This window comes from Erpetoichthys calabaricus, chromosome 1, assembly GCF_900747795.2.
Source record: "Erpetoichthys calabaricus chromosome 1, fErpCal1.3, whole genome shotgun sequence".
In the NCBI taxonomy this organism is placed as follows: Eukaryota; Metazoa; Chordata; class Cladistia; order Polypteriformes; family Polypteridae; genus Erpetoichthys; species Erpetoichthys calabaricus.
In genome coordinates, this window is record NC_041394.2 from 66,237,068 (window position 1) to 66,264,517 (window position 27,450).

At 40.1% G+C, this 27,450-nt stretch overlaps 1 protein-coding gene across 1 annotated transcript in view; it reads left to right on the top strand.

Moving 5' to 3' along the window:
• Positions 1 to 26,300, top strand: part of atf6b (activating transcription factor 6 beta) — a 96,599-nt gene extending 70,299 nt beyond the window's left edge. Inside the window, 7 exon segments of the mRNA XM_051920274.1 lie at positions 7,213 to 7,253; positions 7,256 to 7,319; positions 7,997 to 8,096; positions 8,260 to 8,327; positions 16,571 to 16,682; positions 19,327 to 19,411; positions 24,497 to 26,300. Of these exon segments, the coding sequence (XP_051776234.1) occupies positions 7,213 to 7,253; positions 7,256 to 7,319; positions 7,997 to 8,096; positions 8,260 to 8,327; positions 16,571 to 16,682; positions 19,327 to 19,411; positions 24,497 to 24,762 (736 nt within the window). The 3' untranslated portion in view covers positions 24,763 to 26,300.
• Positions 26,301 to 27,450: the final 1,150 nt, after the last annotated feature.

The following is a 27,450-nucleotide window of genomic DNA, read 5'->3' on the forward strand; positions in this document are numbered from 1 at the left end:
GGCTGCCGTTGTTTTATTGTGTGTCTTTAATTTCTGTGACGTAATACTGTCTTGTACGGCTCTATTCAATAAGGGCGCGCACAAAAAGGGCGAGCTTCAAAGGGCGACCTCAATTGAGCGCGGCGAATAAAGGCGTTCGTAGATAATTTAGTTCAAATGGCTCTGGAATATGTGAAGAGCAACAAAGGTGCAGATCTTTATTTACGCACGCCTTTATTCGCTGCGCCCAATTGAGGTCGCCCTTTTGAGGCTCGCCTTTTTGTGCGCACCCTTATTGAAGGATACCGTCTTGTATGTCCGCTGGCTTGTATGTCCGTAATATACCTTTAATTTTCTCTGGCGGTAATACAGGGGTGCGCGTCGGTAATATGCCTTTAATCTCCTCTGACAGTAATACTGGCTTGTATGTGGCTGTAATATGCGTCACTGTATTGTGTACCTTTAATTTCCTCTCGCAGTAATACTGGTTTGTATTTCTGTAAAACGCCTCTAACTTTCTCTGACAGTAATGTCGCGCATCGCACCGTGCCCCGCGCATGCGCATTTCATCAGAAGACACCCACACACGGACACCTGGACGCACATAGGGATTTTATATATATATATAGATGATATATATATATATATATATATATACTAGCAAAATACCCGCGCTTCGCAGCGGAGAAGTAGTGTGTTAAAGAGGTTATGAAAAAAAAAGGAAACATTTTAAAAATAATGTAACATGATTGTCAATGTAATTGTGTTGTCATTGTTATGAGTGTTGCTGTGTTTTATATATAAAATACACACACACACATATAAACATATATAACATATACATATACACATATATATACATATCTACATATATATATATATATACATATACACATCACATATCAACATATAATATACACATATATACACACACACACGCTTTATGGGTGATGATTGTTTTACTCTTTTTATCTTTATTTTATTTATTGTAGAATCAACTCCTATCTGCGCACAGCAGGGCAGCCGTGGGCGGATGCGTATGGTGTATTCACTCCATGTTATCGTGCATTGCGCTGTCAGTGGTATTTTGATAAAAGAATTTGAACAACATAAGAAGTGTATAAATTATTAAACAGTAAAACATTAACATTTAAGAAGTAAAGTTACATTAAGTACTACTGCAGTGCCTTCGGGTATACCTCATTTTTTGTTTGCCCATTACATGCTTAAATGTATACATTTTTTGGTGCACCTACCCGAGAACACATATAACCGAGCATGGGAGAAGCATGGATTTTAAACACGCGTTGAGTTCATCTGCTGGTCTCCCTCGTGGAATAACTGGTAATGTTTGACTAAAATCTACAGCGAGTAAAACGACATTACCTCCTATTTTTTTTTTTACGATCTCTGAGATCTTGCTTTTTTCGGTTCAAGGCTTCATAAGCTCTTTTATGTTGTATGGTGTACTTATCCCAAACCATCATCTTTGAATGTTGCAAGACTTTCGCCTTGTATGTAGATCGGGGTAATTACATTCATTGCATTCCTAGTCTGAATCACAATCTGATTGTATGGGTGGTTACCTGGCACTGTAGGGTTGCCACCCGTCCTTTAAAATACGGAATCGTGCCGCGTTGAGAATGAAATTGCGCGTCCCGTTTTGAATAAATACTGGACGGGATTTATCCCGTTTTTTTTTATCATTTTTTTTTTAAAGCAGCGTCTCATGCAAATCATCCCACACGCATTTTATGAAGATGCCTCCTTTCTACTTTTGATTGGGTAATACTTGATGTCATCGTTAGTTTGATTGGTGTTTTTAACTGTCCAGTGAGGAGGGCGTGTCTTTTAAGTAGAGTCTGCAAAGTGTTGGCACTGAGATGTGGCGTCAGCGCCATAGTTGAAGCCCCTAACGTTGCGGTCAGCAAGTCGGCTAACATCCGCCATGTGCCGTCTTTCAGTTGCGAGAAGCAGATCATAGAATGGTTGAAACTGTTGCCCCTAACGTTGCGCCACGGCGTGTGGTTCGTTTATACCTCGTGTCTTCTCATTAAACTTTTATCTCGCGAATATGTTATTGCAATCCGCAGCGGGAGCGTTTCTATAAACTTAATTTAAAGTTACGTTTTACACCGTGCTTTGTTTCCCTTATGAACATGCTTGTATGCTTAACTCGCTCCGTTCTCAATTGTTTAATTAATTTTTTGCTGTTCGCTGTTTGCGGCTGTTCCTCCATTTCCCCCTACTTCGTTCTTTTATCTCGCGAATATGTTATTGCAATCCTTAACGGGAGCGTTTCAATAAACTGATTGAAAATAGTTTTGCATTTACCTTTTTAGTAAAAGGCGAGCTTTTAAGCCTGAGAAATCACCCCGTAAATGCACACGTTTAATTGGACATGTGTTAATGTATGGTTACACAGTATTAAAAGACAGTGAACAACGTCAGTTACCTTTCTTCCCGCGTTTGATAAAAGGTGAGCTTTTAAGCCTGAGAAATCACCCCGTAAATGCACACGTTTAATTGCACATGTGTTAATATGTATGCTTACACAGTATTAAAAGACAGTCAAAAATTAACGTCATTTACCTTCGTTCCCGCGTGTGACTCGTGCTGTAAATGTCTTCCTTGTTTTTAGTTCACGTGATTACGTAGGAGGCGTGATGACGCGATACGTGACTCCGCCTCCTCCATTACAGTGTATGGACAAAAAATATGTTCCAGTTATGACCATTACGCTTTGAATTTCGAAATGAAACCTGCCTAACTTTTGTAAGTAAGCTGGAAGGAATGAGCCTGCCAAATTTCAGCCTTCCACCTACACGGGAAGTTGGAGAATTAGTGATGAGTGAGTCAGTCAGTCAGTGAGTGAGTGAGTGAGTGAGTCAGTGAGGGCTTTGCCTTTTATTAGTATAGATGACCACACCACACTGTCCTTGTCCGTTGCCTGAATTTTACTCTGTTATTATGTATAACTTCACTTAATAGCAGGTAGTGGTGAGTGGTATAGCCAAGACTCCTTTCGCATGCAGTTTCCCAAAATTGATGTTGAGCTTTGTTTCGCATGAAGTTTCACAAGTGCAAAACTGGGTGTTATGGAGTTTTAAAAGTTTTTTTTTTTTGGGTGTATGGTTGAAAGTGAGGAAAATGATTCATTAGGGGTTTGCCAACAAGACAAGTATATCATCATCAACACCATACAAAATGTTTGAATCTGTATACTTCTTAGATAATAAATTGGGAAAGACTATCTTTTAAAAATTGAACTTGTGTAAACACAACTCAAGGGAATTGTAGTGCTGACGTCAACACTTGTTTCTGGGTTGCTCCAACTATTAAAACATATCTCCCCAATACACCATATAGCCAGTATTTTAAGTTGGACCAACAACAACACACATGCAAAATTTAATGTAAATTGGTTTACCTATTTTTGTGTGAGAAAGGGAAATGAACAAATTGATTATAATTTTGTTTATACAAAAGATTATCTTCTTATGCTGTATTCATAACTGTATGAACGACATTAGAAATACCTCCTACAACAGTGAAGATCAGCCTAATAATCTGAAATGTCTAGCAGAACACATTTCCTGGCGCTGCATTTCATTTTCAAATGTAAACAGCAGCTCTGCATCTAATTTACAGTAGGTCAGAGGTATAAAGCACGCCTATACTTCACCATGAGTTTAAGAAACACTGTTCTTTCTTTCTTTCTTTGTTCAGTATATTTAATAATTACCTCCTTAAGGCCCAGAAAACCCTTACTGAACCTTGACTTCACCCCTCCTCGTTTGCCTCTAAAGCTCTCTGGTCATATTCTGAGTGGCAGTTCATATTCTGGCACCAAGTTCAGCTCCCTAATTTGTAAATCCTTAGTCATGCACTCTTCCCTCTGGCCTTGTCTGGCTGCTGAATGTCTAAAAGACAAGGGCTTTGCTTTGCATGGTTCGGCAGCTTTTCAGATGTCAAGTGCCTGACAGAAAGGATACTATTAATTGTGTTTTGAATGGGGAGGGGAGAGGTGGTCGAGTGTATGGGTGTTGAGGTTGAACTGAACTGAGGCTTTGATGTGGGCATTTTACTCACAGATGATGGCCGCCCATTTTGGCACATACAGCCTGTTAATATGGAGTAGGGGCAAAGTAATGATTAATGCAACCCCAACCCTTAACTTTTTATTAATGTTAAATGAGTGTTCACATTTAAAAACAGTCCTCTTTTTGTTTAATAGATGAGAACCGGCTATATGATTTCATGTTTGCTGAACAATAGGGTCTCACGCTGTTACTTGGTGCATTGGTCATCATTCTTTGCTTCACAGCACAGATTTGCCCAGGGGTTTGGCAGAAATTGTTAGCTGAGTAATCCTGTGCTCAGGATGACAGGCAGAAAAAGGCTCTTTGTTTAAGAACAGATGATGATCAAAACATGAAATTGTTACCAGGAGTTATTTGAGTTGAATTCAGACTGATGAAATGTAGAGCATGGTATTAATTGGCAAGTGTTTTTTCTCTAAGTTTGATAAAGCTAAATTAAGGCCTTGTGAACCTTTTTCTGAAACGTTAGTTCTTAAAATGAGTGCTCAGTGCACAGCACTTTAATAATATCTGAAAGATCAATTTCATATGTGACATGAAAAGCAGTTTACCCGAATAAGACTGTGGCCTCCGTGACTAATGTCATTATTCCATTCACAGAGTCTGAAATCCTCTCTTGTGTTAAATTTAAGTGGGGAATCTCCTCTCCTTTTCAAAAGTGAATGTTAAGCCCTGATGTTAGACATATGGTAATGGTAAAACTAGTGGTTAGTGCTGCTTGCTCACAGATCCATCATCCTGTATTCAGATCTTGGCCTAGTCAGTACTTTTCCAAATTCAGCTCCTGGCCCTTTTCTCTGTGAAGTTTGCACGTCTTTAGGTACAATGGTTTATCTATGATATGCATTTAGGAAAATTTGCAATTCCAAATTGGCCGAGGGTGATAGTATGCAGGAATAGACCCTATGATTGATTGATTCCTTCCAGGGTTGCTTCCTGCCTTGCACTTGAGGCTTTTAGGTGAGGCTGTGGCCATTGAAAACGCTTATTTTTGTTAAGATGGTCTGAGTAATGTTGTGCTAATATAATGATTGTTTAGATAAAAATAATAGTAAATAGGGAGATGTGGGTAGTGTTGGCTACTGATTCACTCACCTTTAATTTCTTTTTTTTCCATTATTTTCTTCTCATGTTACATCGTTGTATTTTCTTTTTCCCTTCTAATTGACTTTTCTTTGTCGTCTTTTAGAGTGCCATTGTGTGGTTACGTGAATGTTCTATTGCTTAACAGCCCCAAGAGTGATACATACTGTATCTGTGCTGCGTGAACCCTGATTAATGTTTACCAGCTAGTTAAATGGTTCAGTAAAAGTTTTAGTTAAGGGTATCTGCCCACGTGTATCATTTATGCATATTGCCTTTAACATCAGGGCCAGCAGAGGACCAAATTAAAAGAGAGCCTTCACTAGTGATAGGCTTTTCAATTCACTTTACTAATTCATTTGATTAGTTTGATTCATCAATAGGATGAATATAAAAAATAGTCAAATATCTCTTTAAACAACTCATACAAAATTATATCATAATTCACATTCATTGTTAGAAAGCGCAAAACATGACAACACAGTTAAAATGCATAATTAAAATAACATGATTAGTTAGTGAGTAATAATTTAACTTGTTTGCAGGTAATGATTCAGTTTGCAAATGAAATGAACAAGAATCTTGTGCCTTATTTTCAGGTAATGTTTCAGTTCAAACTTGAAGGAATCCTTGAATGACATATGCCCAGTGCAGTCAATAATCCCTAAAAAAACATGTGCATTTTTAAAGTAAAGTTGAAAATGAATATTTGTTAGAAATTAGAATAATATTTTTATAAGTTTCAGTTTTGAGTGACTAGTTTGTTGAGTGTGCAAAAGGACATAAAGGACATTTAATATTAATTCTGTTTAAAACAATTCCAATGACAAATTCAGCACAAACAATTGTTACATTCTAATATAAATGTGTTGTTGGTGTATTGTAATTGTATGATGAACGAGGGAAACATCAGTGACAGAGTTCTTGTTCACTCTTAATGAGTCAGTTTAAACTCTTAAAAAAAAAAAATCTTAAGTGAATGAGAATCATGAATCAGACTGGTGGTACTTGCACATGCACTTTGAACATCTACCTATAAAACCAAATACATTGATGACATGATACGTGTGCTACAGCAATTCTGTTGAGCTCTGCTGAATAAATTTGTTTGTGCTTGTGAAATCACTGAAAAGAGTTATACCTTCACAGAAATGTTGCATGGTTTCTCCATGTCCTCGGAAATTTTGCTCCTCTTTTTTATTCCTTCCGACCATTTTTGTACCCACTTAATTCAATACATCACCATTGGAGGGCTGGAGCCTATTCACGCAATCATCAAATGTTAGGTATGCTAGTCCATCATAGGTCCCTTTCACTTCTGTGGAGCCAGGTTTGATTTACCAGTCAAGTATCAGAGTTGTCTTTGGGAATTAGGAAGAAAACTTGAGCACCCAGTGTAAAACACTCACGGGGCTATCATATAGTCTGCAGAGTTACTGTGTAAGGCATCAAACATATTCCTTTATTACTAAACCATGGTGCAGTGACTTATCTATTTATTTTTAGAAATTACATTCTTTATATATTATAGTTAACATGTTTCTTAATTTGAAACTTTTTTTGGAAATTGAATGTTCTCAATATTAAAGAACCTTAATTCCATCCCTGTTACAGTAAAAGTATATATGTGAAAGGTGAACAACTTGCACCATTTCTCCTTACACTTATGCTAAAGATTTTCCTAAACATGAAGTCTGTTTAAAGTGTTGAGACGTCTGATTACTTGTGAGTGCATCGCCTGGAGGCAAGAGACTATCAAAGTATGCAGAAAGGGCTTATTACATGTGAGGGGTTTTCAGGTACCTCATTCATAAATGTAAGGTTCTTCTAACAGGTGAGTATGATTTTTAGCAAGCAGATTAAAAAAAAAAAAAAACATTAGCAAGAAGGATAATGGGAAAATCATCCAAATGCATAACCCAGTTTACTGCCAGAGGTACAAACCAGGTGGTGAGAAGTTTAGACTGTTTCTTTTTAATTTTGCTTTTATTTACATTGCTTAGGCTATTTTCATTGCTAATTTAACTCGTTTTGTTTATTTCTTCAGAAATGTTACAGCAACGTTTTCTGATGTCAAGGACCTGATGCTTCGGATATGCATCAGCTCTTCAGTACTTCAGATTGTCGTCAGTTTAATCGCACTGAATCCCTCAGGTACAAGCATCAGCCAAGGTGTTTTGTGATGAATACTGAAAAATGTTTAAAACTATTCAAACTTATCTTTGTTATTTTTTGGTGTCTGCTATAAGTGACATATTACTACTTTGAGGTTAGATTTGTTTGTAAAGATGCAGTCTTCTGACAAATAGTCCGTATTCTTGTAAGGACAGAAATGATCATCCATATCATTAATAAATGCAGTTTATTGTAGTTTCAAAGAATGATATTCCCTTTGTTATAATTACCCATAAATGATTGCAGACATAATAGGATAGCAGTAAAGTAGCAAATTCTACAAGGTTAGCATATAGAAACAGATTTATCAGAGTTACAAACTGTAAAATGCAAAGAAGTCTAATTGGTTAAACAAAACGTTAAATATTAAATATGGCAGTGCAGAATGTACAGTGATTCATGTCGTCTTTCACTCTTTGGGTGCTATAGACTATTCAGGCTATTACAGCTTTTACAAATTACTATTCTGAAATAGCAACTGATGCCCAGGAAACCATCTGTACCTCATTTGTAGTTAGTAGTTGTGCCAGGATTAACCCCATTGAGAGGATGTGGATTTTCATATGTACATTTCTATGTATAAATTCAGTTCTGTGTAAATCTGTTTCTCTATTATAATGACTACAGACCCATTTGTCTTTTGTGATAAATTATAGACTTGCAGATGAGCTGCATGGTTGGGTCTACAGACACCAAATTGACCGAAAAAAATTAGGAGAGAAGCCACAGCGTGCCAAAAAGGCAAGAATGGCACAGGTAAGAAGAATTGAAGCAATGTGCAGATAATACAGATATTCTGTGCTAATAAAAAGGCCTGGTCTGAGTAAGGTTGTTTTCATGGTATGTTTTAAATACTGATGTTAGACCACTAAGAAATCAGTTGATTAACCATTTCAATTTTATTTTGCTCTAATTGCAGAAGGCCCAACAGAGGAAGTTCAACCTGTCAAGATATCTTCCAGCTCATTCACAAAAGACTGTAGACAGGTAAGTTCCCTATATTTGTAAGAGCATGAGTGGGCCCTGTGACATTCTGGAATTTGTCCATGGTTTTTCTGCCAAGGTGAACTCCAGTTCAGTGTGTGCTTATATTTTGCATAAATTACACTTTTCTCAGATAGCATGGTGGTGCAGTGCTTAGCTCGGCTGCCATCCAGATCCAAGGTCTTTAGTTCAAATTCTTTACTCAGTCATTATTGGCTTAGAGTTTATGTGTTCTCCCCCTGACTTCTGTTTATCACTGGGCACTCCTCTACTACACTGACATCCTTAAAGGCATACATGTTGGCTTGACTGGTCATTCTACATTAACCTTGCATCAGTGGAAGCTTAATTGAACTGTCACCCAGTCCAGGACTGGTTGCTGCTGCTTAAGAATGTGAATTTTATGTAGGTTTGCATTCTAAAAAAGAACAGTCAATCTTTCTTTACTGCTGTAGAACAGCAGATTTAACAGGGATGCAGCAATCCAGCTACACCATCGCCTGTATTCCTGAATGAACTCTAAAGCTCCATACTTCATCTGATAACAAAGGTGTCAAGTAGAGTTGAGTTGACACCTCTGCAATGACTCTTTCAGAAATAAATGCACCCATTTGGACATTCATTTTAGATTCTTAACAAAAAACTGAACCAACCACTGTCTGTGCAGCAAAAAGCTCACAAAATTTCTTTGGCCCTGAAACTATTCTCCATAGAGCCTTGGAGCCTTTTTTCTTTGGTCGATTTATTTTCAGTCACTCATTTATTGTTTTTTTGAGCTTCATGCCCGTCCCATCTGTGATCTTTGGTTTAGCTCATCAGTTACTATAATTTCTTTGACTGTAATTTAAATATTTGCCTAAGAGCACATTGTTTTTTCCCCACCATTTCAATAATACTTGTGTTCAACACCAGTCAGAGTGCTCACTAATTTTGAACCATTTGTCCATCATCTATCAATTTCAGTTAGCAGTATTCACATTGGCCAAATGGATTGTTTAGCTATTACATTTAAAAAAAAAGGAATTTGTAATTTTTGAATTTTATGTTGTATGCTTCCTTTATAAAGAGAATTACACAAAAATGTTATCATGAAACTTAAAAAAAAAAAAATGCTAAGCTACCAATTAGCAGGAAAAGTGGTCTCTGCTATTACTTTGTAATGCTCTTTTTAAAAACTAGACTGACAGTGGCTACATAGTTAGCACCCTATACAATTACTGGAGAAATGGGAGATCAGCACTACTTCTCTACTGATCCCACACCAAAGAACAGAACAAAAAAACACACATGACTATAAGAAAAAAAAAATACACATTAAAAGTACAAAAAATTATTTACAAACCCACTCAAGACCCAGAATAGAAATGTATTTCACCTCTGATAAAAATAATGCAGGCAAAATAATAATTAAAGGAAAGTCAAGAAATGACAAACTGTATTTAATTTGTTTTAGTCCTTGTAGATGTAACTACAGAAACCCAATCTGATTTGTGAATGGTGAATTGTACAATGCATGGCAGAGAGTGCACTTAGAATGGATAAACGTAGCTCTTAAATGGCTTACCAGTAGACATTTTTCAAGCCCGCTCCCAGCACTGTATCCTTCTACCAAGGTCACAGGTTTTTTTTTTTCAGTACTTTAGGATGTCTTGAATAATTTGGTGGTCATTAAAGCCAAGTGTCACATCTCCTGCTCTTTTTTTTAAATGGCCATCCATCCATCCATCCATCCTCTTCCACTTATCCAAGGTCGGGTCGCGGGGGCAGCAGCTTGAGCAGAGATGCCCAGACTTCCCTCTCCCCGGCCACTTCTTCTAGCTCTTCCGGGAGAATCCCGAGGCGTTCCCAGGCCAGCCGGGAGACATAGTCCCTCCAGCATGTCCTGAGTCTTCCCCGGGGCCTCCTCCCGGTTGGACGTGCCTGGAACACCTCACTAGGGAGGCGTCCAGGAGGCATCCTGATCAGATGCCCGAGCCACCTCATCTGACTCCTCTCGATGCGAGGAGCAGCGGCTCTACTCTGAGCCCCTCCCGGATGACTGAGCTTCTCACCCTATCTTTAAAGGAGAGCCCAGACACCCTGCGGAGGAAACTCATTTCAGCCGCTTGAATTCACGATCTCGTTCTTTCGGTCACTACCCATATCTCATGACCATAGGTGAGGGTAGGAACATAGATCGACCGGTAAATTGAGAGCTTTGCCTTACGGCTCAGCTCCTTTTTCACCACGACAGACCGATGCAGAGCCCGCATCACTGCGGACGCCGCACCGATCCGCCTGTCGATCTCACGCTCCCTTCTTCCCTCACTCGTGAACAAAACCCCGAGATACTTGAACTCCTCCACTTGAGGCAGGATCTCCCTCCCAACCCTGAGAGGACAATCCACCCTTTTCCGGCTGAGGACCATGGTCTCGGATTTGGAGGTGCTGATTCCCATCCCAGCCGCTTCACACTCAGCTGAGAACCGATCCAGAGAGAGCTGAAGATCACGGCCTGATGAAGCAAACAGGACAACATCATCTGCAAAAAGCAGTGACCCAATCCTGAGTCCACCAAACCGGACCCCCCTCAACACCCTGGCTGCGCCTAGAAATTCTGTCCATAAAAGTTATGAACAGAATCGGTGACAAAGGGCAGCCCTGGCGGAGTCCAACTCTCACTGGAAACGGGTTCGACTTACTGCCGGCAATGCGGACCAAGCTCTGACACCGGTTGTACAGGGACCGAACAGCCCTTATCAGGGGGTCCGGTATCCCATACTCCCGGAGCACCCCCAACAGGATTCCCCGAGGGACACGGTCGAATGCCTTTTCCAAGTCCACAAAACACATGTAGACTGGTTGGGCGAACGCCCATGCACCCTCCAAGACTCTGCTAAGGGTGTAGAGCTGGTCCACTGTTCCGCGACCAGGACGAAAACCACACTGTTCCTCCTGAATCCAAGATTCGACTATCCGACGGACCCTCCTCTCCAGAACCCCCGAATAGACTTTTCCAGGGAGGCTGAGGAGTGTGATCCCTCTGAAGTTGGAACACACCCTCCGGTCCCCCTTCTTAAAGAGGGGCACCACCACCCCAGTCTGCCAATCCAGAGGCACTGTCCCTGATGTCCATGCGATGTTGTAGAGACGTGTCAACCAAGACAGCCCTACAACATCCAGAGCCTTGAGGAACTCCGGGCGTATCTCATCCACCCCCGGGGCCCTGTCACCAAGGAGTTTTTTGACCACCTCGGTGACCTCAGTCCCAGAGATGGGAGAGCCCACCTCTGAGTCCCCAGGCTCTGCTTCCTCATTGGAAGGCATGTTATTGGGATTGAGGAGGTCTTCGAAGTACTCCCCCCACCGACCCACAACGTCCCGAGTCGAGGTCAGCAGTGCACCATCCCTACCATATACAGTGTTGACACGGCACTGCTTCCCCCTCCTGAGACGCCGGACGGTGGACCAGAATCTCCTCGAAGCCGTCCGAAAGTCGTTCTCCATGGCCTCCCCAAAACTCCTCCCATGCCCGAGTTTTTTGCCTCAGCAACCACCGAAGCCGCATTCCACTTGGCCTGCCAGTACCTATTGGCTGCCTCCACAGTCCCACAGGACAAAAGGGACCGGTAGTACTCCTTCTTCAGCTTGACAGCATCCCTCACGCCAGTGTCCACCAACGGGTTCGGGGATTGCCGCCACGACAGGCACCGACCATCTTACGGCCACAGCTCGGTCAGCCGCCTCAACAATAGAGGCACGGAACATGGCCCATTCGGACTCAATGTCCCCCACCTCCCTCAGGACGTGGTCGAAGTTCTGCCGGAGGGTGGGAGTTGAAGCTACTTCTGACAGGGGACTCTGCCAGACATTCCCAGCAGACCCTCACAACACGTTTGGGCCTACCCGGCCTGACCGGCATCCTTCCCCACCATCGAAGCCAACTCACCACCAGGTGGTGATCAGTTGATAGCTCTGCCCCTCTCTTCACCCGAGTGTCCAAGACATGTGGCCGCAAGTCCGACAACACAACCACAAAGTCGATCATCAAACTGAGGCCTAGGGTGTCCTGGTGCCAAGTGCACATATGAACACCCTTATGCTTGAACATGGTGTTTGTTATGGACAATCCGTGACAAGCACAGAAGTCTAATAACAAAACACCACTCGGGTTCATATCGGGGGGGCCATTCCTCCCAATCACGCCCTTCCAGGTCTCACCATCATTGCCCACGTGAGCATTGAAGTCTCCCAGCAGTACGAGGGAGTCCCCAGAAGGTATGCCCTCTAGCACCCCCTCCAGGGACTCCAAAAAGGGTGGGTACTCCGAACTGCTGTTTGGTGCATACGCACAAACAACAGTTAGGACCCGTCCCTCCACCCGAAGGCGGAGGGAGGCTACCCTCTCGTCTACCGGGGTAAACCCCAATATACAGGCTCCAAGTCGGGGGCAATAAGTATGCCCACACCCGCTCGGCCCCTCTCACCAGGGGCAACTCCAGAGTGGTACAGAGTCCAGCCCCTCTCAAGGAGATTGGTTCCAGAGTCCAAACTGTGCGTCGAGGTGAGCCCGACTATATCTAGCCGGAACCTCTCAACCTCACGCACAAGCTCAGGCTCCTTCCCCTTCAGAGAGGTGACATTCCACGTCCCAAGAGCCAGCTTCTGTAGCCTTCGGCCACCACCCAACTCACACTGCACCTGACCTCCTTGGCCCCTCCCATAGGTGGTGAGCCCTTGGGGAGGGGGACCCACGTTGCCTCTTCGGGCTGTGCTCGGCCAAGCTCCATGGGTGCAAGCCCGACCACCAGGTGCTCTCCATCAAGGCCCCACCTCCAGTCATGATTTTTAATTCATTCATTTTTTAAATGGCCCATCTCCCTTTTTCTTATTGTTCCTCTTTATTAAAGAGAGCTCCCAGATAAGTCCCACCCACTTTCTATTCTTGTCCGTTTCCAGTGGACCCCCTTTCAGACTTTTTAACCTACAGCACTTCTTTTACATTACCAGCAAGACCATGAATTCTCACTTTTTCAGAAAAAGATAGTTACAAAGATAGAAAGAGAGACTCCTGACTCTTATAGATTCTTCACCTCTTAGATTCTGCTTGGGTCTAAAATAGGTTTTCATGTTGGTCACATGATGAACCTCTTTCATCAACTTTAATTTGGTACATTTTTATTGAATTTTTTTTCTATTTTGTATGCATCATAGTTTGTGAAATTATGACTTTGCAAGTTGTACTAAAAATAAATTGACTTTGTGACATTTAAATAACAGAAACCCACTCCATTAATTTTCAGGCATTCTTACTCTAGTTCAGGATAATAGGGCAGAGTTTATCCTGGTAATATGGAGTGCAAAGGAAGAACAGACTGATAGTGTTTGGCAATCAGCGAATGATTGACTCAAATTGATTTGTAAGCATGAACAGATTGACTCAGTGCTGCCCAATGGGGTTGATAAAACACATATACAGTAATCCCTCCTCCATCGCGGGGGTTGCGTTCCAGAGCCACCCGCGAAATAAGAAAATCCGCGAAGTAGAAACCATATGTTTATATAGTTATTTTTATATTGTCATGCTTGGGTCACAGATTTGCGCAGAACACAGGAGGTTGTAGAGAGACAGGAACGTTATTCAAACACTGCAAACAAACAGTTGTCTCTTTTTCAAAAGTTTTAAACTGTGCTCCATGACAAGACAGAGATGACAGTTCCATCTCACATTAAAAGAATGCAAACATATCTTCCTCTTCAAAGGAGTGCGCATCAGGAGCACAGAATGTCACATAGATAGAGAAAAGCAAACAAATCAATAGGGGCTGTTTGGCTTTTAAGTATGCGAAGCACCCGCGGCACAAAGCTATTGAAGGCGGCAGCTCACACCCCCTCCGTCAGGAGCAGAGAGATAGAGAGAGGACAGAGTTTGTTTTTCAATCAAAAATCAATACGTGCCCTTCGAGCTTTTAAGTATGCGAAGCACCGTGCAGCATGTCGTTTTCAGGAAGCAGCTGCACAAAAGATAGCAACGTGAAGATAATCTTTCAGCATTTTTAGACGAGCGTCCGTATCGTCTAGGTGTGCGAACAGCCCCCCTGCTCAATCCCCCTACGTCAGGATCAGAGAAAGTCAGCGCAAGAGAGAGGAGAAAAGTAAGCTGGGTAGCTTTTCAGCCATCTGCCAATAGCGTCCCTTGTATGAAATCACTGGGCAAACCAACTGAGGAAGCATGTACCAGAAATTAAAAGACCCATTGTCCGCAGAAATTCCGCGAACCAGCAAAAAATCCGCGATATATATTTAAATATGTTTACATACAAAATCCGCGATAGAGTGAAGCCGCGAAAGGCGAAGCGCGATATAGCGAGGGATCACTGTATGTCCTTTATGATCACATCAGCATTTTTTATTTCACTGCCACTATTAGATGCTTAAAACATATGCACAAGAACCACCTGAATCATGACTGTCAACTCACTTCACTTATGATTCTTACGAATTCAAGCTATAACGATATTGCTAAAAGAAAATTCTGTCAGTGATGATTCTCACATTCGTCATACAATACAGCAACAGCACATTTACAAAACAAAACTGAATAAATTCTAATATAAAATTTCTTAATGGAAATGTTAAACTGAATATATAAACAATATTTTAACCATTGTGTACATGTCCCTTTGTATTTTCAACAAATTAGTCACACAAAACTGAACCTTATATAAAAAAAATATTATTGTAATATCTAACATTTATTTTGCAATTCAACTTCAGCACACACTGTTTTACGGCTTATTAACTGTACTAGGCATGTATCATTACCTGATTCTTTTGAATCATCAACCAAGAATCAGTTATACAATTCTTGTTTATTTTGATTTGTGAATAAATTATTACCCAATGAATGAGTCACTTGATTATCTTTCACTTGTGATTTTTTTTAATGTATCATCTTATTTTAGTTTTGCATCTTAAACTGAAACAGGACAATGTCATATGAAATATCATCATGTAAAATGTATAATTGTATATGTAGTATATGTGAATTATTTTTTTAATTAATAAATTATATATTTGAGATATGATCGGAAGGGAATTTTCCCCCACCCAACTTTACATATGCACCAGCATTTTATCCTAAAAATTATTGTAATGAATCAAAAGAATTGACTGAGTTAAGTGAATTAGTTAGAGCCACCAGTAGGTGTAACACACACATCTTTGGAATCTGGAATAAGAACCCACACAAATACAGGGAGAACGTGAAAACTTCACAGAGACATTGCCTGGATTGAAAACTGAACCCATGACTTTGAGCTTTAGTCATTTGTGTCATCCTTAGCATGAACTGAGGTGCAGAAAATTTGTGTGTGTTTATAGGCCATCTCCCCATTTTGTAATTGAGTACTGGGGAGACAAAACCTGTCCTAGCAGCAATGAGCACAATGCAGGTGGCAGACCTGGTCAGGGCACTGGTGCATTGAGCACACCAACGCTGTTTTATATTGGGCAGTCAGTTTCATCTTTGGGATATAGAAAGAAAACTGGAGAAAACTTATATGTGGAGAAAACATTAGCACAGATATTACAGGGCCAGGAATTTAACTCTGGAGCCATGTGGCAAGCACTGTGCAATATGAATTTTTTTCAAAGTATATGTTGTTAACAGCATTCATTTATTTATTCATATAATTGTCAGTTGTGATAGTTTTTTATGTTAAGTACAATTTTTTGCCACATTCTTGACTATTGTTATAATAAAATATAGTTATTCTTTCCTGGATGTCAGAGATCTAGTAATTTAGCTCTCATTACTACAGGGTTGTATCTTTGTTGAAGAGCCAATTAAAACATTTTATTACCACTTGCAGTTGTTTGATGGGTGTTTGAAAAGTAAAGGTGCATCGTTAAAAAGTGACAGTATAATACTTAGGTTTACCTTATAATTCGTACATCATTCAGACTTTGTTATTTGTTCATTTGCTTTGTGACATTTTGAAATGGCTGAAGGGTGTGGGTGTCTTTGTTCTGAGGTCATGATACTTGCCCTAAATGGTCCATTAGAGGACTTCACATGTGAGGTATTTATCTTTTCATTGAGAGAACGGATTTTGTGATTTACCTTTTTCATTTTAAAGGCTTTATACGTGGATCCTTTGATGCTCCCAATAATGCATTCTCTTCCCCATCCTTTGGCATTTACCTGCCATGCTGACAGAATGTTTTCAGGCCGAACCTGTTTTTCTCTCCCTTGTTCTTTTCAGGGTTTCTTCCAGCCAGCTGCAAATCTACCCTGGACCAGATCAGAGAAATGACGATTTCTTAGATGCCATTGACCGCCGAGAGGACACCTTTTATGTTGTTTCATTCAGGAGGGTGAGAACCTTAATTATAAAGTTTTTTGATTGTAGTGTTCTGTGACTCAAAAATTGAGTTAGTCATTTTGCAAATGACAAAAATCAGAAAAGTATAAATTTTTGAGAGAGTTGGGGAGTGGGTTGCTTAAGTTTAAAAATTACATTTATTTCTACAGCACATTTTCATGCACAGAATGTAGCTGAAAGTGCTTTACCAGATATCAAAGAAATAGTTTCAAGAAAACAAAAACAAGTTACATTAGGCAAGAATAATAATGACTATAATAAAAAATCAATGCAAGCTTGCGTAACATAGGTATACTAAAGTATAACTAGTAGAAAAGTAGAGTCTGTATATATAATACCGCATTGTGTAAGTCTCTAAAGATGAGTTTGATGATAAGGTTAGATGGCCATGAAGAGAGAAAAACCAAAAAAAAAAAACCTCCAGTTAAGCTAGAAAAACTGGAAAAGAAAAAAAAAATCTGTAGGGGTCCCAAGGCCAACAGACCACCCAAGCCTTACTGGGCATTCTACCTAACATACTTTTTTCTAATTTTGGTTCTGTACATTACCACAATGAATTTTAAATGAAACAACTCAGATGCAGTTGAAGTGCAGACTTTCAGCTTTAATTCAGTGGGGGTGAACAAAACGATTACATAAAAATGTGAGGCAACTAAAGCATTTTCTAACACAATCCCTTCGTTTCAGGGCTCAAATGTAATTGGACAATTGACTCAAAGGCTATTTCATGGGCAGGTGTGGGCAAGTCCGTCGTTATGTCATTATCAATTAAGCAGATAAAAGGCTGATTTGAGTTGATTTGAGGTGTGGTGCTTGCATGTGGAAGATTTTGCTGTGAACAGACAACATGCGGTCAAAGGAGCTCTCCATTTAGGTGAAAGAAGCCATCTTTAAGCTGTGAAAACAGAAAAAATCCATCTGAGAAATTGCTACAATATTACGAGTCTACAGTTTGGTACATCCTGAGAAAGAAAGCAAGCACTGGTGAACTCAGCAACGCAAAAAGACCTGGACGTCCACGGAAGACAACAGTGGTGGATGATTGCAGAATCATTTTCATGGTGAAGAGAAACCCCTTCACAACAGCCAACCAAGTGAACAACACTCTCCAGGGGGTAGGCGTATCGATATCCAAGTCTACCATAAAGAGAAGACTGCATGAAAGTAAATACAGAGGGTGCACTGCAAGGTGCAAGCCACTCATAAGCCTCAAGAATAGAAAGGCTAGATTGGACTTTGCTAAAGAACATCTAAAAAAGCCAGTACAGTTCTGGAAAAACATTCTTTGGACAGATGAAACCAAGATCAACCTCTACCATAATGATGGCAAGAAAAAAGTATGGAGAAGGCATGGAACAGCTCATTATCCAAAACATAGCACATCATCTGTAAAACACGGTAGAGGCAGTGTGATGGCTTGGGCGTGCATGGCTGCCAGTGGCACTGGGACACTAGTGTTTATTGATGATGTGACACAGGACAGAAGCAGCCGAATGAATTCTGAGGTGTTCAGAGACATACTGTCTGCTCAAATCCAGCTAAATGCAGTCAAATTGATTGGGCGGCGTTTCATGATACAGATGGACAGTGACCACCCAAAACATACAGCCAAAGCAACACAGGAGTTTATTAAAGCAAAGAAATGGAAAATTCTTGAATGGCCAAGTCAGTCATCTGAACTTAACCCAATTGAGCATGCATTTCACTTGTTGAAGACTAAACTTCAGACAGAAAGGCCCACAAACAAACAGCAACTGAAAGCTGCTGCAGTAAAGGCCTGGCAGAGCATTAAAAAGGAGGAAACCCAGCATCTGGTGATGGCCATGAGTTCAAGACTTCAGGCTGTCATTGCCAGCAAAGGGGTTTTCAACCAAGTATTAGAAATGAACATTTATTTCCAGTTATTTAATTTGTCCAATTACTTTTGAGCCCCTGAAATGAAGGGATTGTGTTAAAAAATGCTTTAGTTGCCTCACATTTTTATGCAATTGTTTTATTCACCCCACTGAATTAAAGCTGAAAGTCTGCACTTCAACTGCATCTGAGTTGTTTCATTTAAAATTCATTGTGGTAATGTACAGAACCAAAATTAGAAAAAAGTTGTCTCTGTCCAAATATTTATGGACCTAACTGTAAATGGTCTTAAGTCATTCTTCATTGTTTCCAGACCTTGTCCCAGAGGATTTGATGCAGTGGGACTCATGGATAACTGGGGTATCTGTTTTAATTCCAATGTTGTAGCTGGCTGTAAAGGTGGTGGTGGTGTAGAAAACCAGAAAGGAAAGCAGAGAAAAGTACAAGATTAGTAAAGATTGAAAATCCACAAAGAATATGATAGTTCTGTGCATATATATTATATTAGGAGTACAGCTAAAATGTAGCCATTAAAATGAAAGCCAAATTTAAGTGAGTTTTTAGGAGTTTTTATTTTTTTAATGAGCCATGGTGTTAGCCTGGTAAATCTCATTCGGTAACCTATTCCAGATTTTTGATGCATAGCAGCAAAAAAGCTGCCTTACCTGTAGTATATAACTGTAAAAAGGATTAGAAATTCTGATGAGAATGCTGCACCTGAAAGATGTTGCTCCGTCACAGGTTATTTCCTGTCATTTTTATTCTGATCCGTTTGTTTCTAGGACCACTTATTATTGCCTGCCATCAGTCACAACAAGACTTCACGTCCAAAAATGTCTTTGGTCATGCCAGCAATGGCTCTTAATGGTAAGCTTTCACTAAACAGTCCTTTATTGAATAGTAATTAGTATTATAGGATATAAAACATGAAATTTATTTTAGAATGTGCCCACTGTAATGCTTGTGCATGTTGTGAAGAAGGGATGGCAATGTATAAGATCGCATGCTTTTCAGATTACTGTATATACTCGCATTTAAGTTTTCCCGCAGATAAGTCAGGGCTTGATTTTACCGTATAATTTCTGGTATTTTATAATGTCGTTCGTATAAGTCGAATGCGGAAAACTCGCGCTATTGGTCCAAGAGATTACGATATACTAACGCCCACCTGAGAGAGTAACCACAGAGCACACTACCTTTTTTTCTATGTATTGTGCCTACATGACCACACAGTAATACCCGAACTATTCTGAAATGATGTTTGCACTGTTTTATGTTTTTTGTATTTCACGCCCTCATACACCTTTATCTTTAGAGTAGCCCTTATCTACGATGGAGTGCTCTATCAAAAGAAAATATGAAGCTGGTTTTAAATTAAAAGTTGTTGAAGTGGCAAAAGAAATTGGTAACTGCGCTGCTGCAACAAAATTTGATGTGTCTGAGAAACTGGTGCGAAATTGGAGGAAGCAAGAAGATGTATTTAAGTGTCGTATTTTTGAATGGGCGTATAAGCCGGGGCCTGATTTTAGGATCGATTTTTTGGGTTTCAAGACCCGATTTATACACGAGTATATACAGTAATTAATTGGCTTCCTGTAGTGACATGCATTAAGTTTAAATCTTTGATATGGAGGCTCTTGTGAAGTCCTCTGCTCCTTCTGGACCTCTCAGGTCTGCTGTTGAACAATGACTGGTGATGCCAACTCTATGTAATTTGAAATCTCAATTCAGACTCTTTACATGTGTAGCTCCTGACTGGTGGAGTGAGCTGTCCACGTTCATTTGAAAGTCTGATTCCTTCAGTCTGTTTGATAAACATTTGAAGACTCTTGTTTGCTGAATTTATGTCTAACTGATTGTCTCTGTTAGGAATTGTAACTCAACTTGTATTTTGTTCTGAGCTCTTCACTCGTGATGATCAATTTTGTACCCATTTTTCTGTGACGCTTGTTAACAGTTTCCCAGACTGAAGTTTACTTAGCTTTGTTGACTTCTTTTGTAAGTCGCTTTGGAAAGAAGTGTCCGCTAAGTAAGTAAATGTAGATGTAAGTAAATGCATGGTAGTAAGTAAGTAAGATAGCTCTGTGACAAAAAATACTTTGACACAGAAGCATTGCTCCAGAACAGGCAACTTTTTAGTAAGCAGTGTTTTAGAATTGGACCAAAAGTACAGTTTAATGGTCTGCAGTAGAGCTAAACATAAAAATTATTGGTTTGAGGTACAGCGCTCATGGTATGAACTCGTATGGATGATGGGCGGTGGGACATCTAACCAAGAAATATACAGAAAATTATACACCGGGTGACGGTAGAGAAGGCTGCAGTAAGTGTCCATCACATGGCTACCCACTGAGGGTGGTCTCATTACAAGGTATTTCTGTGAAATGGAATCTAAGTGAGGTTGTACATTGTCCTCTTGGAGAAAAGCACCAGACATGTATACTATGACAAACATTTGGGACACAGTAAAACTGTCCTTAACAACTGTAGAGGCTGCCAGCTCTTGTTGTTCTACTAGTGTATTGTTTGAGAATGGTCTATGGATTGCGATATTCTCTATATCGTATCCATGTGCTCATCCAGTGGTTACCATCCTGAGGGGATTAAATGGGACTCATGACCAAAGATAACTTGATACAAGTCTCTTATAAAGTACCTTTTGGAAAAACTCCAGGGAGAAAAATAGAAGCTGTCACACAAAGCAGAATAAATGATAACACCAAGCATCTTTTCTCCTTTTAGTAATCCCTTAGTAAACTTGAAAAAGTTGCCGTGTGCCTCCCAAAATGAAGAGCTTCTCCAATTTTTTTGCCAACCCCTATAGTTCTGTTTTTATTCTACCGTAATTTCTCTCCATCTGGCCCTCTTCTCTTCTTGCTAGGGTCTATTCATCGTATTTGTTTCTAAATTCGGCCTGACTAGAGGCCATCCTTTGCAGTTTATCCCAGCCATTAATGTTTAGGTTACATCCACAATACTACGTTTTCATTTAGAAAAAAATCAACTAAAGGAAACTCTGGAGCTTTCACATCATTTACAAAAGTATCCCCACTAACACCAAAATAGCCAAATAATACATATGACATAGCCGTTCACCTACACTGTGCATGTGCGCATCAATGGAAGAAGGATGAGGAAGTATCCCCTATGCTAGACATTCATTTGCAGCTTTACCCACGGAGAACAGCAGTGGCGAAAATGAAAAACTAACAAAAATGCATGTTTAGTTTAGACTGAGGATATGGTGTAATTACTATTGAGAGTAGTACACGAGTAAAAGGTGATCACAAGGAGGAATTCAATCGGGAAAGGACCACGTAATAAGCATGAACCAATCAGAGCACAACTAGTGTCTGTGCTTTCAAAACTGTCTGTTTTCATCCATCCACACTGAAACACTGAGTCATCATTTACAAAAAATCTACTGCTCTGGAAAGTGATTTTAAAAATCATCTTAGTTTTGTGGGTTTAAACACGCCAGGATTGTATGAACAAAAGGCAGAAATGGAGACTAGCTTCTGCATTTTTAAACAAAAATGTAGTAGTATGGATTGAGCCATGTATACAAGAAGTCCTGTTCTCCATGTTGTGTCATAATCCTGTAGTGCATACCATCATAGCAGTGACATTACTGCTCAAAGAGGATAAACAAAATAGTCTACTTACATAAATTTAGTAACTTTGTTTACTTTTAAAGGAAGTCTGCCTCTTGTATGTATATATTGTGTATATTTATAACATGCTGAACCAAGCAAGAGGCAACAAAAGGAGTGCTGATTATCCACACAGTGAAAGTTCTTCAGATTACATTAATTCAACCCCACTGCAGTCAGTTTGCGTTCCTTTTCTTTGTTGCATGTGCTGTGCTTAAATTCAGATCAGATTTGCCTTGAAGGACATCTCCAGCCATTTTGGATAACTGGCTTTCCATTTTTTCAAGTCACACACTTCAAGCTCTTGTGTACAGTTCAATACATAAGAGGGTAAAAAAAATAGCTAACTGTAACTGACCTAACTAAACAGAAAAGGTCTTTATCAACCCTGTGGTTCTTCTCCTCACTCCTTGTAGGACATTTATATCTGGACATCATCAAGAGTAAATTTCACTATCCTGCTGCTTCTTCTCACATTTCTGGCTTTCCTTTTCCCTCCAGTTGAGCCCTTTTCTGAAACATCTCTCCCCAACTCCTAAGTTCCTGAAATTCTAGCCAGAAACATCTATTAAACCTTTGGGTAAACCTTGGTAAGTACTTACGGGTTAGCCAGTAGCTACTGTGGACCACCAGAGGGCATACAGCCACCCCCAACCCAACACAAACAGGCAGAGACACAAGTCCAGGACACAACACACATTTATTCAGAGTTGGGGAAGCACTTTTGCCTCACTCCCCAGCAGTAACACCGTATAAAGTACCAAGCACACAATAGGCAATACAGTCCTTCCTTTCCTTTTTTCTCTCTTTCTCTTCTTTGCCTCCACTCCTTCCTCAAGCTTCGTCCTGCTTCCTCCTAACTCTGGCTGCTTGAGTGAAGCGAGACGGCTCCTTTTATACTGCTCCTGGGAGTGTTCCATGTGGCTCGTTAGGTAGATCTGGAATCACTCCCAAGTGTGGTGAAAGCCCATTGTAGGGCTCTGCAGACCCTCCTGGCGGTCCCCATGGAACCCAACAGGGCTGTCCCAAACTCCAACTGTTATGAAGCCCTGTGGGAATTTGTTGAGCCATAGCAACCCTGTGCAGCTGCCCTCTAGTGCTCCGGGGGAAGTAGTGTCCTATGCACATCTGCTTCCCCAGTCCTTCCATTATATCGACCTCCTGGCTGGGCAAGGACCACAGCCATCCGTCACACTAAAATCCTGGTGGTGTGTGTGGTGGTCCAACCCCCAACCTCCCAGTGGCACGAGGGCTGCCATTATACCTCACTCACCAAAGAGTTGTGTCGAGGAGGGCCAGAATGGTAGTTCTCCCCAGTACCCTTCAGTGTTCCTCTAGAAAGTGTGGGAATATTCTAATACAACTTTAGTCTACATTCATGTCATGACCAACTTAGGTCTGCATCAGTAGTACCCTCTGCTGGCTTTAAGAGGTGTCACTATTTCTGTTTTCATTAGACTTGGTAAAATTCAAAGTGACCTTTGCACTATTCTCTTTCAGCAAACTATGAACTGTAGAAACACCAAGATGTGTCAAGTGGTGATCATTAGCACACTTGTAACCATTTCTCACTTCTTTCTGACAGGGTGCTGGTTCAAAAAAGTGTATAAGCAGAATCCTATCTATTGCTATTTTATAGACTGATGTGTGTTTTCAGTGAAGGGCAAACAAGAAATCCCGGGTCATTAAAGCTGCTTTTAGTTATATTATGTATGATAATCAAGAAGCTTCATCCGGGCATTTGTGCCATTAAATAGCAATGTTGCTTTTTATTCTCCACTTTCAGCTGGTAGCATCTTACATCTCCTTGATAACAGCATATTGTTGTAATAATATGTACCTACTTATCCACAAACAGCCATACTGCTTCACCTTAGATTTTGGTGTTGGAAAATTAAAAGTATACCATTTTGTATTTTTTTCTTTTATTAGCCATCATTAAATTTGAGATTGTTCATCTTTTGTCTTTAATATCTTGGTAGTTTTCTGCTTCATTTATGACAAATTAAATGTTTTATGAACTAGGTTGAGTTTGGTATGAATTAATTGATTTGCTTCCATGTCACGGTTGTGTGTAAAACACATGTTGTCGCCCCTTGCCGTAATAGATTATAAGTGTCTTGTAGTCTTGTCACATTCCTGTCTTTACATACAAGGTGTCCTACTTTAAGACTACTGTGTAAACGTGCCTCATTCCTGTATCATTCTTCTGTAGTAAATCCAGTACAGTTAAAAATAAACCTATAACTGTAATGGCACACACTATTATTTCTCTTTGTTTGCTCCTCCCTTCCCTCAGAAACAGTCTACAACTCCTCACAAGGCTATGAAGTGATGATGCAGATCGACTGTGAGGTTATGGACACCCGCATCATTCAGATCAAGAGCTCCAAAGTCCCTGCTTTCCTGAAGGAACACCGCAGAATGGACAATGTAACATCGTCTTTGCATGACCGTCACAGTGCGCCAAGTGCAGAGCCCACAAGACAGGATACGGTCGGCAAAGACAGGGTCGGTCCTCATACCGAAACCTCATATTTCTTCTCTCAGCACGATGCCGTCTAACTGAGCACTTGAAGGACTGAGAATATGAAAGCAGCTGAAGTGCTTGCCCCCTGAATCAGGGCGGACCCTTGTTAAAACAGCAAGCACTTTACCTAACCACTGTAATGAACGCTGACTGGCATGATTCCTTTCACCTCTGTAACCCTTTGCTTATTTCAGGACCTCTTTTTGCTTCACTGTGCTCTTCCGTCCGGCTTTGTCCCCTCCATGTCTATCTGGTGCAGGTCAGTACTACAAATATCGTTGGGTGCAGGGACATCGCAAACATGCCAGGTATGTTGTGTGTGTGTGTGTTCTACGACCTGCGAGACAGAATTTTCTTTTAAGAGGTGAGAGATTTGAATATGCCTGATGGCACAAGCAATATGTTTATATTTGTGAAAACCAGGGTTATTCTTTTTCCTTTTGTAAATAGAACACTTCCTGAAATTCCAGCCTTATTATTTTTATTTGTGTTTAATTTTTCTGTTATTTTTTTACCTTTGTGATAACTTTTGGTTGTGAGGAGTCAAACTTGTAAATTTAATTGTCAAGTTGTTTTGTTTTTTTTTATCTTGTGTGCTAATTGTAATGTCAAAATAATGTTGAACAAAGTTTGGATTTAGTCAGAGGGAGTGTGTTTGGTCTGAGGCCATCTCTGCTAAACAAAATTGTATGGTCTGAGCCATCTGCTCTTGGCTGACATTCACGAAAGGCCAGTTAGTGTGCAGCTAATGCAAAAATGCATCAGTTTATGAATCCCACTGTTGTGACTGCAGACTCAACAAAACTCAGCACTTAGCCCTCAAAACTGTTCAGCTTTCGAATTTTCATTGATGAATAATAAGTACTAGCATCCATCCTGGACTGGTTCGTACCTGACCCCCAATACTTCAGATAGGCTCCAGCCCCAATAAACCTGAATTGGATTCATCAGACTGGAAGACGGATTGATGAATAGTGAGTATTATTTATGAAATGAACCTAATATTTTCCACAAATATAATGCTTAATTCAATAAATGTTACTCACAGTGAAGCAGTAGTTGTAACAAGTCATGAAGCCTCAGTTATAGTCAGACTGGGACTTGTGCCAGTTCTGCATTTCAAGCCTACAAATATAATAAAAATTGTGAAGGGAAATTTACTTCGGAAATGTTACTGCTGCTGTGCCTCTAAGATGTTAGCACTCAATTTTGTAAAGTGCATGTTATTTTTGTCGTTTTATTGTATACAGTTATATTGTATACTCTGAGAATCCCCCAACTGATATGCAGGCGGTGATTGGTTCATGCCATGTGCCTGCTTATGCCGGGGGAGTTTATAGGAAAAGGCCGTCTTCTGTAATTGAAAGATGAATTCATAGTGTGTGAATACCCTTAAGGTGTGTTGAAAAATCCAAATGGAAGCTTTGTTGATTTTTTTTATTATTATTATTATTAAATTGTTCTATACCTTGTACATACTTGAGTGAAAATCATTTGATTTAAAAATAAAAAAGACCAATTTATGGAAATAGGCTGTGAGGATTTGTAAATACAAGAGTTAACAATAAAATAATTGAAATGTTTGTTCTTTGTTATATTTACGGTTCAGGCTTTGCTAATTTATAAAAAATATTCTGTGCCCAAGAACAGCCTCAAAGACCAGGGTGAGCAGTTATGACCATTGACTTATATGTACAACATACCCACACAAGGCCGAAAACCAGAATAAAAATAATCTTAATCCAGCTAAAGTGTAATGCTGGAAAACATTTACGAACAATTCACACACGTATAACACTGTTATGATTGTACACAGGTTGCATTCATAGAGTGCAGCCAGCAGTTATAGATGTACATTATGGCAGTGAAACAGAAGGATGTGAGAGAGTGTCATGCCGTGTTCCACTAACAAACATTTCTGTTGAAAGGCCTCAGAGTAAGTGGGGAGGGGGCAGTGGGCACCACAGAAAACCACGGAGCAGTAATAAAAGAGTGTGGATTAAGGAAGATCACCTGTCTACTGTAAGATTTGGCAGGTTAGTTTAGAGGCGTGAAGAAGTTTTGTTTTGTTTTAATGTGGTCAAACATGAAGCTGGGCAACTGGAAGAACTTGTAGGGAGGTGGAAATCTAAGTACAACTCCTCAGTCACACCATTGATGTGCTGCATGATGTGTTGTCTACGTGCACTCCATGTCATCTTAGGTTTTCTTCTGGTGCTCAGGTTTCCTTCCACATCCTAGAAATGTACAGCATACGGTGCCTTGCAAAAATTTTCACCCCATCTTTGTCCTGTTTTGACACATTGCAATCTGAAATTAAATGGATTTTCATTTGGATTTTAGGTAATGGACGTAGTAATATAGTACAAATTGTTGAAGTGGAATGAAAATAAAATACTCTCTATGTCTATAAAAAAAAAACAAGTAAAAACTGAAACATTGTGAGTGCATTTGTATTCATCCACTTTGCTATGAAACCTCTAAACAAGACCTGGTCCAACCAGTGAACTTCAGCAGTCACATAAGAAGTTGATTAGTGTCCACCTGTGTGCAATCAAAGTGTCACAAGATCTGTCACGTGATACCTTTATAAATGGACACTTTCTGAAAGGCAACACCACTAAGCAAACAAGACAACAACAAGAAGAACTACAGAACGTTGTGGAGAAGTATATGTCAGGTGTTTTAAAAAAATAAATAAATAAATCCCAATTTTTAAATAT